General features: G+C 43.6%; 1 protein-coding gene across 4 annotated transcripts in view; it reads right to left on the bottom strand.

The window, feature by feature from the left end:
* LOC127004779 (uncharacterized) overlaps positions 1-16,585 on the bottom strand; it is a 356,605-nt gene that overhangs the window by 46,705 nt on the left and 293,315 nt on the right. For all 4 annotated transcript variants that reach the window (XM_050872895.1, XM_050872885.1, XM_050872905.1 and 1 more), the window contains exon 10: positions 3,077-3,175. In XM_050872895.1, the coding sequence (XP_050728852.1) occupies positions 3,077-3,175 (99 nt within the window). The remainder of the gene's footprint in view (positions 1-3,076; positions 3,176-16,585) is intronic.

Raw genomic sequence — 16,585 nt, 5'->3', positions numbered from 1 at the left:
TTATGTAGGCATGAAAGCTGGTAGCCGAAAGTGATAATCTTAAACTTGTTGTATAATGTTCCCCTGGTTAGTGAAACAGAGGAGCTTTTTTTCCGCCAGTGCGTAACACACACAATCGAGGTATGTCGAGACAGGAGTCTTTTCACATTTGCTGTTCCAAACGGTGCGACGGTATTCAAATAAGTGTCCCAATAATCATAATGATGTTAGTATGATGCAGAGAGACTGGTATGCACATTATTTTCTCATTAATAATGAAAGTTGCAAATTGATGAGCCTTTGATATTTACCGCATCCCTTGTGAAAATAAAGTGGCGCGTGTTATCTCCCGAAAGGTCAAGAATACACGTCACATACAAGTTACTTATTATTTACTCAATGATGAGCAATAATTGTTAAACACTGAATGAATTTTTCATCTGACTAAACTCTTCCTCACGCAGCGATGAATAGTTTTAATTTTTGGGGGGGGGTTGAAGTACGACCTCTCCTCGTTTGGAAAAATATTATCATATAATTAGCAGTGCATCACTCTTATTCACACTATACTTGATTGTTGCACAAAAATTCATTAAAGACTTTTCAGTTTATGTGTGCACTGGTAAATAATCAACGTTAATCATTAAGGTGCACAGCAGATCAGTGGCAATGTGACGTCACATACATGGTGAAGGGTACTTGCAATGATGCTCGTGTAAAAGTATTACCGTGACTTTAAAAATGCTGCCTGCCGGCGAGGAAACCCTACTATGGATGAGCTTTTGTACCAGAGCAAAATGAGGGACACAAATTGTCTTTACAGCTTCTTTTTTTTTTTGTGTGTGTGTGTGTGTGTGTGTGTGTGTGCGGGCGCGCGTGCGTGCGTGCCTGTGTTGAAGATTATGGCATTGGGTCTCCCTTGTCAGTACAATCATCTGAATGCCTCTAAGCACCTCTTTCTGGCCCCAGACAAGCCCTCTCCCGCTGTCTTCCCTAAGGGCCTCGCCCTCCACACACAGGGTACGCACAGCGCGTGGGTAGGGAGCGCTTCATCAAATCGGCTAAGATAAGTTTTGTATTGCAAGCTCAAGGATAAAAATCTACAAGTATTAAAGAGATGAAAGGACAAAATGGGGATCAGGTTAGTGTTGCATAAATCAAGTCATCCCGAAGATATACTTGTGCTGCTGTCCTTTGTGTTAGCTATAAGGACAACGAAATTGAAAGTCTCGCTATAATCAGTGACGCTCACCAGGGCTACTATTCCTATATGTATTACTATCCTTTGTGCGTTACGTAGAATATTTAGGTTATGGAAACATTAGTCTGGGATAACAACAGCGAAGAAGGCGGCGACTTGTTTTCCTCAAATATGTTGTGTTTCGTTTATCCTCTTTGATCTCCTCCTCCTCCTTATCATTCATTACTTTACATATAGTTTGGAGGCATTTAAAGGAAGCAGTGTGCACATAGTGTTAACGCAAAAGAAGTTATCAGTACTCCAGAATTCGTGTGTGTGTGTGTGTGTGTGTGTGTGTGTGTGTGTGTGTGTGTGTGTGTGTGTGTGTGTGTGTGTGTGTGTAATTCACCACGGCTTGATCACGAGTCGGACTCGTTTTCGCCAGCAGGTACCCTCCCGACATGAGTAAGTGTGTGCTCATTATCGTCGATCTCTGAGTACTGCCAGGACCTCACACACCACACACCACATCCCCCTTGCTCAAAGGGGGACAGTAACCACTCTTACTCAGTGGAAAGAATCCTGCCTGAGCGGGGCTCGAACCACCTATTTGACCGTGAAGCCTTGCAGCGCGACGCTCTAGCCGATTGAGCCACCGGAGCGGTGTGTGTGTGTGTGTGTGTGTGTGTGTGTGTGTGTAGCTACATACGTTTTATGTGATAAGGAGTAGAAATCCCTGAAAGGGTTTATTTATTTTTTCCGTCGACGTGTGGACAATATTACAACTATAATACTGAATATTGCTCCCAGTACGCAAGCTGTTACGAATATATATAACGTCAGTAGCTTTTAGTTGGCAATGAGAAGATTTACTTTTCCGCTATCTTAACTCATGCATTGGCAACATATACAACTACCTGGTTCACTATTTTGACACAGAGTTCCTTGTCTCATGAACACGTATTGCATTATTAAGTGTAGAGTCCAAACTTCCAAACGGAAGTGCGTTTTACAAGCTATGTACATTTACGGCTTATGCGTCAGTCCAACTCATTATTCTTACTCCTGCTTACAATGCTTTTTCCTCTCATTTACTTTGGCACAGACTTTCTGGACATTTCTCTGTTCTAGAACAACTGTCAAGGAGACGAAGGGGGGAAGAAGGGAAGACTACATAGCCTTCTCTTCTGTCCCGCCTCATTAATGAGAGAGAGAGAGAGAGAGAGAGAGAGAGAGAGAGAGAGAGAGAGAGAGAGAGAGAGAGAGAGAGAGAGAGAGAGAGAGAGAGAGAGAGAGAGAGAGAGAGAGAGAGAGAGAGAGAGAGAGAGAGAGACCTAACCTACTGTATCAGTCTCCCTCCTAACAAGGCCATGTCAACATTTACCCCTTTCTACGCCAAATATACACGTAAGTTAAAACTTATCAAGAGACCAACATAGCGGCTCTTCTGTTAGCACGAGAATCACAATGACATATGTGCCGTACCGTTATCCTCTACAATCATGACCACCATTACAACAAGACACCTCTAGCCGTCACCCCGACAACCTCCCACCACGGCTGTGCACTCACCACTACCACGACCACCGAACACCGAACCTCACAACAGTCAGACACGTGGATGGTGGTGGTGATGTTTGCCTGTGTGCGGGTGTGTCTCCTGCTCCTCCTCCATAACAGAGTGACGAGAAAGAAAGAGAGAAAGAGAGAGAGAGAGAGAGAGAGAGAGAGAGAGAGAGAGAGAGAGAGAGAGAGAGAGAGAGAGAGAGAGAGAGAGAGAGAGAGAGAGAGAGAGAGAGAGAGAGAGAGAGAGAGAGAGAGAGAAACTTCGTCACATCCACAGCCGCCTCTTCCTCCTCCTCCTCCTCCCCTACCTACTCCTCCTCCTCCTCCTCCTCCTCAGTGCCTCCGCCTCACCTTCTCCCGGGGCCTGGCGGCGCCGCGGAACACCGCCGCATCGAACATTGGCTGGTCCTCGGGCCGCACCGCCTCCCGCAGCTCCGTCAGCAGACTCAGCTGTAAACAGACACACCGTCACCATTGTGTGTGTAAGGGGGGAGGGGGGGGTTGTGTGTGTGTTGTTATTTATGCTTGAGATTAAAAATATACATGAGTATTTCGAGATGGTATTGTTTTCAGATGAGTATGTGGCCAGTTTTGCACAAAAGCAAAATACAATATTTTCAGCATTTTATTACCTTATGAGGATGAAGAATTCCATATTTTTTATAATTGTCAGTGTTTATCTGTACAGTTGTGAAATCAGCCTTGTTTTCACCTAAGACTTATTCTCAATGTTCGAAAACAGATTTACACAGTTTTAAGAAAGACCACACTGACTCAATGGTTCATACTAGGTGGTCAGTCCTGTAACCCAAAAGTAATTTGATCAATTAACCACAAGAATTTGGATACTAAGATGAATGAAGTGGCGGTCGGGTTTGTTTATCATATGTATCAGTCGAGTTGCTGTGGACCACTGAAGGAGGGAATTTATTACATTCTCGTGTTACAACGTTGGTGAAAGAAACGGTGCAGTATAAATTTATTTGTTTACACTTAAATTTTGAGCAATTATTTCTCGTTCGAGAGAGAGAGAGAGAGAGAGAGAGAGAGAGAGAGAGAGAGAGAGAGAGAGAGAGAGAGAGAGAGAGAGAGAGAGAGAGAGAGAGAGAGAGAGAGAGAGAGAGAGAGAGAGATTGTTCTCGTAAAAGATGGCGAACGTGGAACAATAAGAAGGCAATTTAAAAGCACGTTGTGGACAGGAAGCGGAAAATTACAGCCAGAATGTAAGACGTGAATGAAGGAGGAGGAGGAAGATAAGAAGGAGGAGCAGGAGGGGGAGGACAAGAAATAGAAAAATACAATAATTATTTCAAGGTTAAAGGAAAAGAACAAAAATAGAAGACCTGGAGGAGGAGGAATGGAAAAAAAAAATAGAGGAAGAAGCTCGCCACTCTCCTGCAACTTTTAGTAAGCGAAGTTTGCGGCAATTAAAGCGGTCTAAACTTTAACGGTAACAGGTGGCGAGTGGGGGAGGTATGTACAGGGCGGAAGGAGGGGAAACACGAATAAAGGTACTGGATATAAGAGGACTGAGTTAATGTGAGTGGGCGATATGAAGTGATAGCACGTGACATGACAGGGTTTTTTTCACAGCAAGGGAGGCAGATAAAAGGCAAAAAACAAAAAGCGCATCAAAATAAGCCCGTTAGACGCTGCACCAACGGAAGAAAAAAGAACGAGGGGCCAAAAGAGAGGTCAAATTCGGGTGGTTTAGTGAAGATTTGGGTAACTGCAAAGGATTCTAGGAGTAGGGACGAAGAGTGGTGAATGAAGAAAGTATTGCTGGACAAGATAAAGTAAATGATAAGTGGTGATAGAAGCGCCATGAAGTGATATAGAGTGTGAAGGATTATGAGAGAGGTGGCTAGGCAGGTTAGGGACGTAAAGGAGGGATTTGGGTTCCATGAGTAAGAACGAAGAGAAAGAAATAGTGGAGGAATGCATTACTGTACCATATGGATGATAGCTGGTGCCTGAAGACGTGAAGTAAAGAGATAGGGAGTGTGAAGGGTTGTGACAGAGGTGAGTAGTCAGGTTAGAGACGTGAAAGAAGGCTGTGGGCAGGGAATAATTGGGTTGCTATTTTGGTCAGGTGCGATACAAGACCCGAGGGCAAAGCTGCGGGTGTTGGTGTGGGTGGTATGAGGAAAGGGAGGGTAGGATGACACAACAGAAATAGAACGTGAATCATGCAATGTTTAAATATGCTGGTAAACTGAAAGTGAACACGGCGCACACACACACACACACACACACACACACACACACACACACACACACACACACATACGGTCAGACATATATACCAGATAAACCAATAAAAGGGAAAGCATAACGGTTCTACCAAAAATACTGTTGCCCGAACCCTCCCCACGCAATAAAGTGCAAATCGTACACACACACACACACACACACACACACACACACACACACACACACACACACACACTAATTATACAGCAAAACACAAGGAGAAAAACTATACATCCTGCGCACACTCTTTGACAAACACCATTAAAATTTGCACTCCAACGAAAACTGAATTGCCGGAGCTATCAGATGGCCCTGCTTTGTAAGTGTTGCCGAACGTGGATTTTTTACTTTAATCCCTGAACCAATTAATAGTATGCGTGAACCTCTATGCAAATACGACTTTACAGTATATAGAGCCCGAACTGTGTGTGTGTGTGTGTGTGTGTGTGTGTGTGTGTGTGTGTGTGAGAGAGTGGAGGGTGCGTGGCCTTGAGGGTGTTGCAGCTCGACTGACCCACAAACTCATCGATTTGTTCCCAGGGAGTAGCGAACGCATGTACTGCCTTCCTGCTTCCCCTCACTCCTGGTGGCGCCACGGCTCGGTGAGGACCCAAGTGACTGCTGCGTTACTGAACCGTGGCTGATCAGAGGCTGTAGTGCGGTCAAGTACGGTACAGTTTGGGGAAGTACGGTATTGTATGGATGTGTTTCTTTCGAATTGACCTTTCCCCCATGCTCTCTCTCTCTCTCTCTCTCTCTCTCTCTCTCTCTCTCTCTCTCTCTCTCTCTCTCTCTCTCTCTCTCTGTGTGTGTGTGTGTGTGTGTGTGTGTGTGTGTGTGTGTGTGTGTGTGAGAGAGAGAGAGAGAGAGAGAGAGAGAGAGAGAGAGAGAGAGAGAGAGAGAGAGAGAGAGAGAGAGAGAGAGAGAGAGTGTGTGTGTGTGTGTGTGTGTGTGAGAGAGAGAGAGAGAGAGGCGCAGTCGTACACACACACACACACACACACACACACACACACACTTCCCGCTCCCCCATCTCTTCCCACACAAACAGACCTCAAGGGCATCGCACGAGCTCACTAAACGAAGGACAAAGCTAAGTAAAGGTAGACCTGTTGCCGTGTTGGGGTGAATAGCGGCCTCGGCAGCGACAGGCCGACTTTCTGATAATTCCCCACAAAGCCTGACTGACGGCGGTATCTGTCTGCGTAGTGGGATGGCGGGACGGGGAGAGAGGAGCGGGAGGATGAAGAGAGGGTGGAGGAAGAGGAGAAAGAGGAGGAGGAGGAGGAAGAGAGGGGGTAGGAAGGGGAGGGAAATGATGAAGGATTTAGAGTTGCGTTAGAAGCAAACGGTGAGAAATGGAATTCACGTGACTTGCTGTACGTATTTTGATCACAAGTAAACTGTGATTCATCTCTCTCTCTCTCTCTCTCTCTCTCTCTCTCTCTCTCTCTCTCTCTCTCTCTCTCTCTCTCTCTCTCTCTCTCTCTCGTGATCAGGCCGTGGTGAATTACACACACACACACACACACACACACACACACACACACACACACACACACACACACACACACACGCACACATTTGTTTTTAGGATGATATATATAGTTTCTGGTCTCCTAAACATGCCTTATATAACAAGAACGTATATTCCTGCTATGGTAAAAATAACAATACGTGATAACCTCTTTATTCCTCATTTTGTATGCTTTGTTTTCAGTGTCGTACACACACCTTAAAACAACAGCTGGGGACCTTGGAGCGCGAGGTGTTTGAAGTTTGTATTCTTGTTTCGTTATTACAACGCAAAACCCAAACGAGAATTTAACGGCAACTAGTAATTAGTTGAGCCTTGGCAGCAAAGAATAAGCTGACTAGTCTACTGTTTTTATTTGATTTTACTTCCTTGATAATGTAAATATGCCGAATATAAGAAGGGAAATGATGTCTGGTAACATTTCCTATATGAAAAACGTTCATAAATCAATATGAGATATACAACGTAAGTAACGTTTTCTTTTATCCATCGTAACAATATCCCCATACTTTTATAACGCAATCATTTCAAATGTATTCTTCGTAAGTGGAATCAGACAGTAGGGAAAGTGATGTGGTAATGGCACGCCTCCACTTATCTGCTCGTTTATTTTTCTGCTTGATTTCGCCGCAGCCTCACCGCCTGGTTCCAGGAATCGCCGCACCGTCTGGCGTGCCGAGTGTTCACCTGAAAGCGTTCTCGTGAAGGTCGCCAAAGAGAGCACTGCAGGCTCTCGAGCCGGTAAGGACCATTTTCTCGAAGGATGAGAGGCTTTAGATGTTTCTTTACATTAAACCTGAGACTGCTCGCCATTTGAATCCTAGCGTTAGCTTCCATGTGACTTTTGAAGACTCGGCTTTAGAAAATCCTCTATTAAAAGAAAGATATATAAATGGCAGTCAGCATGCACTGTTTGTATCTATTGAGTGCTAAAAAAAACTGTCCGTGTCGTAAAATATAAAGAATCTGAGCGACTATTAAAGTAAGTTCTACGCTCAAACCCGGCTGAAACGAAACCTCGTACGTTTTACAAAAAGGCAAAAGGAACCAGCCTTGCAGTTGACTATATAGCAAATGATATATAATGAAAAGGGAAGTGAGGAAATTTACTTATGAGTAGTAATAGAGTAAGCAAAATTCGGTATCAATTTTTTCATTTACCAAGACAAAGTATTGGTTATTGGAGCTGGGAGGCGGGCTTTTAGACAGAAAGTAGCAAATTATTATGTCTCTAATTGTCTATCTATCTATCTATATCTATCTATCCATTCATCCACTCATCAATCTATTTCTCCATCTCTCTATCTATCCATCTGTACCAATAGAAGGACATATATAAATAGACATGAAGAGATAAAGAGACAGACACGCATGCGCTTCCGTGGTGTAATGGTTAGAACGATTAGCAAATAATCCCCTTGTTCGGGTTCCATCGCGGATCGGGAAGTCGAGGCCGAGCTCGCCCAGCTGTTCATCCTCTTCTTTGGGCTGGTCGATAAATGGAAACATGGGGAGAGTAAACTTCGATAGCACAGATGTCATAATGGCCCCGTGTTCCTCGGCAGTGGATTCTTACCCGCTCAAGGGCCAATGAAATGGAGATGAGCACCGATGCCACACGCAGCATGGTGCATGCCCCGAACTTTACCTTGACTTTATTTATATTTCTTTATCTATCTATCGACCTATCTTTGTATATATATATATATATATATATATATATATATATATATATATATATATATATATATATATATATATATATATAGATATATCTATTATTTTGTATTGAAGAGGCCTGGCGTTCTGTGGGCGGCGGTGCCGCACGTGCCTTCACAGTGGCGAGCCTCGGCCCGGCCCCGCCTGAGGCTCCCACCGCCTCCCCGCTCCTTTGTGCACTCCACCAACACACAGCTTTCATCATTTTCAGTTTTTCTTGACACACACACACACACACACACACACACACACACACACACACACACACACACACACACACACACACACACACACACACACATCACTCACTCACTCACTCACTCACTCACACTCTCCCCACCACTCTCACCCTCACTCACTCACTCACTCCCTCCACTCACTCCTCACTCACTCACTCCTCCTCCACCACCTCACTCACTCACTCTCACCACCTCACTCACTCACTCACTCACTCACTCACTCACTCACTCACTCACTCTCTCACTCACTCTCTCTCTCTCTCTCTCTCTCTCTCTCTCTCTCTCTCTCTCTCTCTCTCTCTCTCTCTCTCTCTCTCTCTCTCTCTCTCTCTCTCTCTCTCTCCTACTAAAGTCATTTACCTCCATCATCATAAACTTGAGTTTCCATCTTTTATATCTTTTTTCGGGTTAAGATCCGTTGCCATACATATTCAAGAAATGTTATCCGTCTACGTATATGTCTCCAGAGGCCAGAGACGTTAAGACTTGGAATGGGATTCTAAGACTTTGGAATCTACTCTCATTATGGGGATCTTCACCGCTCCGACCCGCCACTTTCTCTCTGGAAATCTTAAGTACTTCAGAAAGTCCGATGAGTCAGCGATGATTACAGTGTTATCTACTGCCACGAACAACGTCAGAACCAAAGAAAGTTCCACAGTGACTATGTCTCTCTTCTGTGTCAAGCAAGACTCTGAAATACCTCATCTTTGCCTCACTGCAATTAATCATTCAAATGGGAAGAAGAAGGATACACCACTATTCAACTGGTTTGACTTTACTTTTCTAAACAAATACCAATTATTGAAGATAAATCTTATAAGAAATAACGCGTACACACAATATCTAGTACAATAAGATTCGTAATGGAGGATTTGTAGTCTTTGGTTTATAATATGCAAAAAACTATCTAATGGAAACAAAAATGTAAAATCTTTGGTCCTGTACAGTCTTGACCTCGTTATGGTGGAGTGTTCGGTGTCGGTCTCGCTCACTTATCAAAACCGGATGGGTAAGCATCGGACCAGTCACCTTCTAACCCACAGAGTTATAGACTTCCTCCAAAAAGGAATAAAAAGAGAAGGGGGGAGGCCTCCCTCCAAGAAGGAATAAAAAGAGATGTCTATAACTCTGTGTTCTAACCTCAGACAGGAATAGCTTGAAGGACAAGAGTTCAAGCCTCATTTTTAGCATATGGTTTAAAACTTACAAAACCCACCATTTTTCTTTTGGTGTTTCTTACACTACCCACTTCAATAATTTTCATTCTTGCCACAGCCTCCCTGACTTCACCCTAAAGATAAGTAGCACCACGCTCCCTGAGGCCACCAACACTGACAGAATTATAGGCTTGAGTGAGATACGAGAAAGTCATCAGGGGAATTATAATTAAAAATGGTTTCCAGTGTGTGTGTGTGTGTGTGTGTGTGTGTGTGTGTGTGTGTGTGTGTGTGTGTGTGTGTGTGTGTGTGTGTGTGTGTGTGTGTGTGTGTGTGTGTGTGTGTGTAACGTAAATATATTGTGCAGGTGTGATTTAGTAGGATATATACCCACACTTATGATGTCCCCAAAGTATTCCTAAACACCTGCCAAGCTTGGTATATCAGAAACACGACACCTCAACAATAATTCATCCGCCAGCACGCCAACCACGACGGATCTACAGGACAACGACCGTGGAACAACCTTTATCTGTGGGAGGTATCACTCAACAGGCACGAGAACATTTATAAAAGAATCGTTTGATGCCCTTTTCATATCACAATGCTAATATGGGAAAAGACGACGTGTTTTAATTATAGTAATCTAGTGCTTGTAATTATTGTATATGTTCTTTCTTTTCCTATTCTATATTCTTATCATTATTACTATTCAGTTGTCAAAAATGTTCATGATAATTTTTACATTTTCCTACAGTGTTTCGTGACCCGCAAAGGAACATACAAAACTCTTGAGTCCGAGGTGATCATATAATCTTAACGCAAAAGCCATTTACAGCATTTTCAATTCAAATGAGACCACCAGAATATATTAAACTTGGGTAAGGAGAAAAGTAAGTGTGCGTGAACTTAAAACACACTAGATTATCAGCAGACACGTATTTCTGAATATCAAGAGAGTCGGTGCTGTAATTCCTTGCCAAGCGTGCGAGCCGAGCGTGACTGCGAGTGCCGAGCGTGACAGGAGGAAGTACTGGGGTGTTCGCTGTCTGGCCTGCACCACCACTACTACTGCACCGGCCGAGAGCTCGTGTTCTGTTCAGTCGACCTTTTGAGATGCATGAACCACTCAGCAGACACTCCCACGCCCACAATGGAGGTAGATAGAGATAGATAGATAGATAGATAGATAGATAGATAGAGAGAGAGAGAGAGAGAGAGATTAAATGCCCGAGGTAACAACGCAAGTCCAGCGGCAATTACACTGCGTTCCAAGGATTCCAAGGTCACTTTCTGGACACACACACACACACACACACACACACACACACACACACACACACACACACACACACACACACACACACACACACACACTAATTCACGCTCACTATAAACTGTTATCAACGTGCGAGTCTCTGTGTTGATCTGTCTGTCTAACTGTCTATTTATCTATCTGTATTTTTATCTATCTGTCTTTATACCTGTCTTCATAATATCTTTCTATAATGTTCCTCGCTCTTCGTTCCCATCCAATTATGTGTTGTTGTCGCAGTCTTTTATGGTATGTTTCTAATTTTGTTCCTTTTTTTTTCTTTGTTGTTGTTGTTGTTCCTGGTGTTGTTGGTGTGGTGGTAGCGATGGTGGTGGTGGTATTGTTGGTGTTGCTGCTGTTGTTGTTCTTTGTTTTTCTTTTCTTCTTCATTTTCTTCATTCTCCTCCTTATTACTATCATCATCTTCTTTTTCTTCTTTTTCTTCATCATCGTCATCTTCTTTTTCTTCCTCTTCTTCTTCTTTTTCATTTCCTCTCCATCTTTTCCCCAGCGTGTGTTAGTGTAATTCTATTGCTTCCAAGTTTACTCTGCAAGAATTTTATCTTCATTTGATCTTTTTCTCTAACTTCTTTTTCCACTTTTACTCGCGCTGTTTAATCTTCTTCTTCTTCTTCTTCTTCTTCTTTTTTTTTCTTCTTCTTCTTCTTCTTCTTCTTCTTCTTCTTCTTCTTCTTCTTCTTCTTCTTCTTCTTCTTCTTCTTCTTCTTCTTCTTCTTCTTCTTCTTCTTCTTCTTCTTCTTCTTCTTCTTCTTCTTCTTCTTCTTCTTCTTCTTCTTCTCCTCCTCCTCCTCCTCCTCCTCCTCCTCCTCCTCCTCCTCCTCCTCCCTCCGCCTTCGCCTTTGCTGTCCTTCATCTTCCACCTTTGAGTAGATAGTTGGTGTAGCTTGTCACCTCGTAAGGACCATCAGGTCTGCTGTTGTTTATTCTTCCTTTGTGTTCCTCCTCCTCCTCCTCCTCCTCCTCCTTCTCCTCCTCCTCCCCCTCTACCTCTCTTTTCATCTTTGTAATCATCTATCGTTATCATTCTCATCTTTTTACACCTCCGCTTCCTCTTCCTCTTCAGTCCTTTTTTCCACTTCCTCCTCCTCCTCCTCCTCCTCCTCCTCCTCCTCGGGGCCACGGTCTTATCAGCACGAAATTCCGTTACAAACTAATTACCTTCCCCTTCATCAGTTCGCCTTCTTGCTTTGTCTGATTGTTGTCGTCTTGTTCCTCTCTTTCTCCTCTTCATTATTACTTTTCCTCCTCCTCTTCCTCCTCCTTCTCCTCCTCCTCCTCCTACTCCTCCTACTCCCCCGTTCTTCTCCTTCTATTTCTCCTCCTCTTGGTCTTCTTCCTCCTCTTTCTTCTCTTCTAGCTTCTTCTCATTCACTTTTTCGTCTACTTCCACCATCATTTCATCCTTCTCTTCCTCCTCTTCCTCGTCTTCTCCCTCTTTTTGCTCCTCTTCCTCGTCTTCTCCCTCTTTTTGCTCCTCTTCCTCCTTTTTCTTCTCTTCTAGCTGCTGTTCATTTCCTCCTCTACTTCCACCATCATCTCCTCCTCCTCCTCCTCCTCCTCCTCCTCTTTTTCCTTCTATTCCTCCTCTTCTTGCTTCTCTTCCTTATCTTCTTGCTTCTTCTCTTTCACTTTACCTCCTCCTCTTACACTTCCATTTCCTCCTCTCCTCCTCGTCCTCCTCCTTTTCCTCTATATTCTCCTCTTCTAACTTCTCTTTCACCCACACCTTTTCCACCTCTACCACCACACTCACCTCCTCTTCTTCCTCCTCCTCCTCCTCCTTTAGGGCCCGTCCACCTCCATCTTCACCTCCTCTCTTTATTACCTCTCTTCTTCATCCCCTTATTTTCTTTTTCTACTTATTATCCACCTCCTATTCTCCCTCCTCCCTCATCATCACATTATCGTACACACAAAATAATAAACAGAAAGTGCCTGACAAAGAAACTAAAAGATTATACAGCAGCGAATGAGAATAATTGGTTCAAGAGAACGTATTTTCAAGGTCAACAAGTTTCTGCTTCCTCACACGAATTGCTGATCACCTTAACCTTTGCTGTACCTTTAGCGTCTTAATGAAACGATCGTCATCAAGGCACTCACCTGAGCCACGTTACTTCACACACGCAATAATAAAAGGAAAAGAAAATATATATGAAGTAAAAGCAGGTTTGTATAATTTCGTAGTTTCAGTATTCTCCAGTGGGACTATTATTTTTCATTACAGTTTTACACAACAATTTTCAGAGTAATAAAGCCGATATATAAACAACTTTCTCAGCGGCATAATCGCTAAATTTATATCACCGAGCCATTTATTATTCTGTAAAACATTTAAAATGATATACTGCCCCGCGCCTCACAAGGTTTATCTGAAAGCTTAAGAGGAACGGCGCCTCGGCGCACACTGGGACGGCCTTCAAGAGGACGGATCTCTTGACGTGCGTTTTGAAGACACAGGATTGGCTTTCTTACGTTTATGTTTCCAAAATCTACAAATTTAATAACAACTGCATATGTTTAGTAGCAAAGGAAGATGAACCTTACTCTGCGAAGTGGGGAGGCTGAGTGGTCAGCGTGCGGGCGCGAGGGCTAGGAATACCCGGGTTCGCGTCACGCCCGCCGCTACACGTCATTGCCTAGTGGCCTAAGACTACCCACATGCTGTCGTGAAGACCACCTATCAACCCGGGCTCTAGATTCTCACTAAAAGATGATCAAACATGAGCTTCGGAGGACAGTATGAGCTAAGCAAGATGGCGCCAGTATAAACACTTTCCTGCGCCATAACGGGCTGTGGTCGACCACAAGACCCCACCAAGAAAGCATCTCAGAGCCATGGACGAAACGATAAAAAAACGTCCTGCAATTTCAGAATCAATTTGTCTGATATATTAAGAAATCTCAACACCTTACATCTTTCCCGAATGACAAGCCAGACTTTTATTTTTATTTTTGGGAATTACATTCTTCACGTTTTCCGAATGGCATGACAGTTTCCGTAGCAATTACTTGACTAAACTTTTCAATGCTCATCTTACAGCAGCGGCCATAACCAGATACATTGTAGATACTAGACCAACCTGATATCTTTGGTACCTGTTACTTATATCCAGGTTCATAAATATTAACGGCAAATGTTTTCCTACAAGATTTATGTCTCTTCTTCCTTCATTTCTTTAGTCTCCTATTTATTTCCTTCCTCCGTCCATCTTTCTTCCTTTTCAGCCTTGCCTCTCATTCTCTTTCTTTCCTCCTTAACAATACTTTTTCATTTTCCGCTTGCTTTCCCTTTCTATACTTTCTTCCAACCTTCCTTTCCTCTTCCTTTTTTTCCTAATATCCTTCTCATCCTTCCTTTTCCTCCTCTTCCATCCTTCCTTTCCTCTTCCTTTGTTTCCTAATACCCTTCTCATCCTTCCTTTTCCTCCTCTTCTCCCTTCCTTTGCTTGCCTTCCTCCTCCTTTCCCTTACTCCTGACAATGTTCGCTCCTCCCTCCCCTTTCCCGTTCCTTTCCCTTTGCTTCTGTTCCTTTTCTCTTCTCCCACCCTTCCTTTTCCCGTCCCTTTCTTTCTCTTCGCCTCTGTCTGTCATTACTCTCTCTTTCTTTCCTTTTCCCGTCCCTTTCTTTCTCTTCGCCTCTGTCTGTCATTGTTCTCTCTTTCTTTCCTTTTCCCGTCCCTTTCTTTTCCCTTCCTCCCGTCACTTTTGCCTCCTCTTCCCTCCTCCCGTCTCTTTCCTTTCTCTTCGCTTCTGTCAGTCACTATTCTCTCCTCCCTTCCTTCTCCCATACCGCTCACATTTTCCTGTCAATAATCTTTCCATCTTTCCTCGTCCATCCCTTTCTCTGCTTCTGCCCGTCAATATCCTTTCCTCCTCTCCAACTTTTCCCGTCCATTTTCCTTCCCTTCTGTCTCCTCGGATTCACTCTGGAGGTGACGTGTTTTCCTGTGCCAACGAAAGGGAAAAAGGATTGTAAGCGTTTCTTCTCTTCTGTACTTCTCTTGACAGTCCGGGAGGAAGAAAAAGGGGAATTATAGGGCGTCTGGCTCAGGTAATTCTCTCTCTCTCTCTCTCTCTCTCTCTCTCTCTCTCTCTCTCTCTAAGGACCCAGAAAAAGGCAACTGCTTCATTATTTTCCTTAAGTGACACGTGATTTTCTCTTATCCATTTTTACATTTCTTTCATTCTCTCGGAGGAGGAGGAGGCGGATGGAGAGATGAGGGAGAAGTGGAAGAAAGAAAGAGGGAGGAGGAGGAGGAGGAGGAGGAGGAGGAGGGGGAGGAGATATTACGTTCTTCCGAAGAGACGAATAAACTAGCGATATACGAGTTCTCTCTCTCTCTCTCTCTCTCTCTCTCTCTCTCTCTCTCTCTCTCTCTCTCTCTCTCTCTCTCTCTCTCTCTCTGTTATTCCTCCTCCTTATACTCACGAAGAAATATGTATTTACCATTAAAAGAACAAAAACAGCAATATATAACCTTCCTTCGGTACCCATTTTCCTTCCTTTCCTTCCTTATTTCCTTGTTTTTTCCCTCCCTGCCTCACACTTTCGTTTATCTTCCTTATCTCTTCCATACTTCCTTTCTGCAATTTCTCTCTCTCTCCCTCTCTTTCTCTTTCCTCCTTGCTTTGGAATCTCCTCACATCGATCATCAGTTTCTTTCTCTCTATTCCTCCTGCTTTCCTTCCTCCTGCCCCTCCCCGCTCCTTGCTATGCCGGTCCTCTCTTTGCTCGCGTTATTCTTCCCAGCCCCGCCTAGTCTGTCCCTCCCTCCTTGTTTACACCGACCAGCTTGCCTTTCCTCCTCCACCGGCTTTCTCTATACGAGTTTATCTTTCTCCCTCCCTCTCTCCCCTCCTCCCTTCTTTCTTTCCTTCCGCTCTCCTCCCTCCTTCCTTTGCTGAACTCGTTTCCATTCCTCCTTTCATCATCAGTTTCCGCAGTTATCTTCTTTCTTACTGTTTTTCCTTCCCTTTTTCATCTTACATTTTTGAGGAGTCGGATTTTCTTTGCTCTCCTCTCTCCTAATGTCATGGTTGCCTAATAGCCTCTTTTTCCATCCCCGTAAACTTTCGTCAACAATTAACCACGATGAATGGATGAGTTAGGTTAGGTTAGGTTGGTCAACTAATTTCATGTCTTCCTAATTTCTCTGTTTTTCGACCCCAGTAAGTCTCGTCAACAAATAGCTCCGTATCAAATGCAGGAGTTAGGTTAGGTTAAGTTAGGCTAGTCAACTAATATCACATCTTCCAAATACCTCTGTCCCTTCATCCCTAGCAAGTCTCGTCAACAAATAACTCCCTATCAAATGCAGCTGTTAGGTTAAGTTAGGTTAGTCAACTATAAAAAAAAATATATATAGTATCCCATCATCCAACTTTCTCTGTCCCTTCATCCCTAGCAAGTCTCGTCAACAAATAACTCCCTATCAAATGCAGCTGTTAGGTTAAGTTAGGTTAGTCAACTATAAAAAAAAATATATATATAGTATCCCATCATCCAATTTTCTCTGTTCTTCCGTTCCCAGCAGGTCTCGTCACCAAACAACTCCCTATCGAATGCAGCTGTTAGGTTAAGTTAGGTTAGTCAACTATAAAAAAAAATATAT

This window comes from Eriocheir sinensis, chromosome 3, assembly GCF_024679095.1.
Source record: "Eriocheir sinensis breed Jianghai 21 chromosome 3, ASM2467909v1, whole genome shotgun sequence".
In the NCBI taxonomy this organism is placed as follows: domain Eukaryota; kingdom Metazoa; phylum Arthropoda; class Malacostraca; order Decapoda; family Varunidae; genus Eriocheir; species Eriocheir sinensis.
This window is presented reverse-complemented; position numbering and strand designations above follow the sequence as displayed.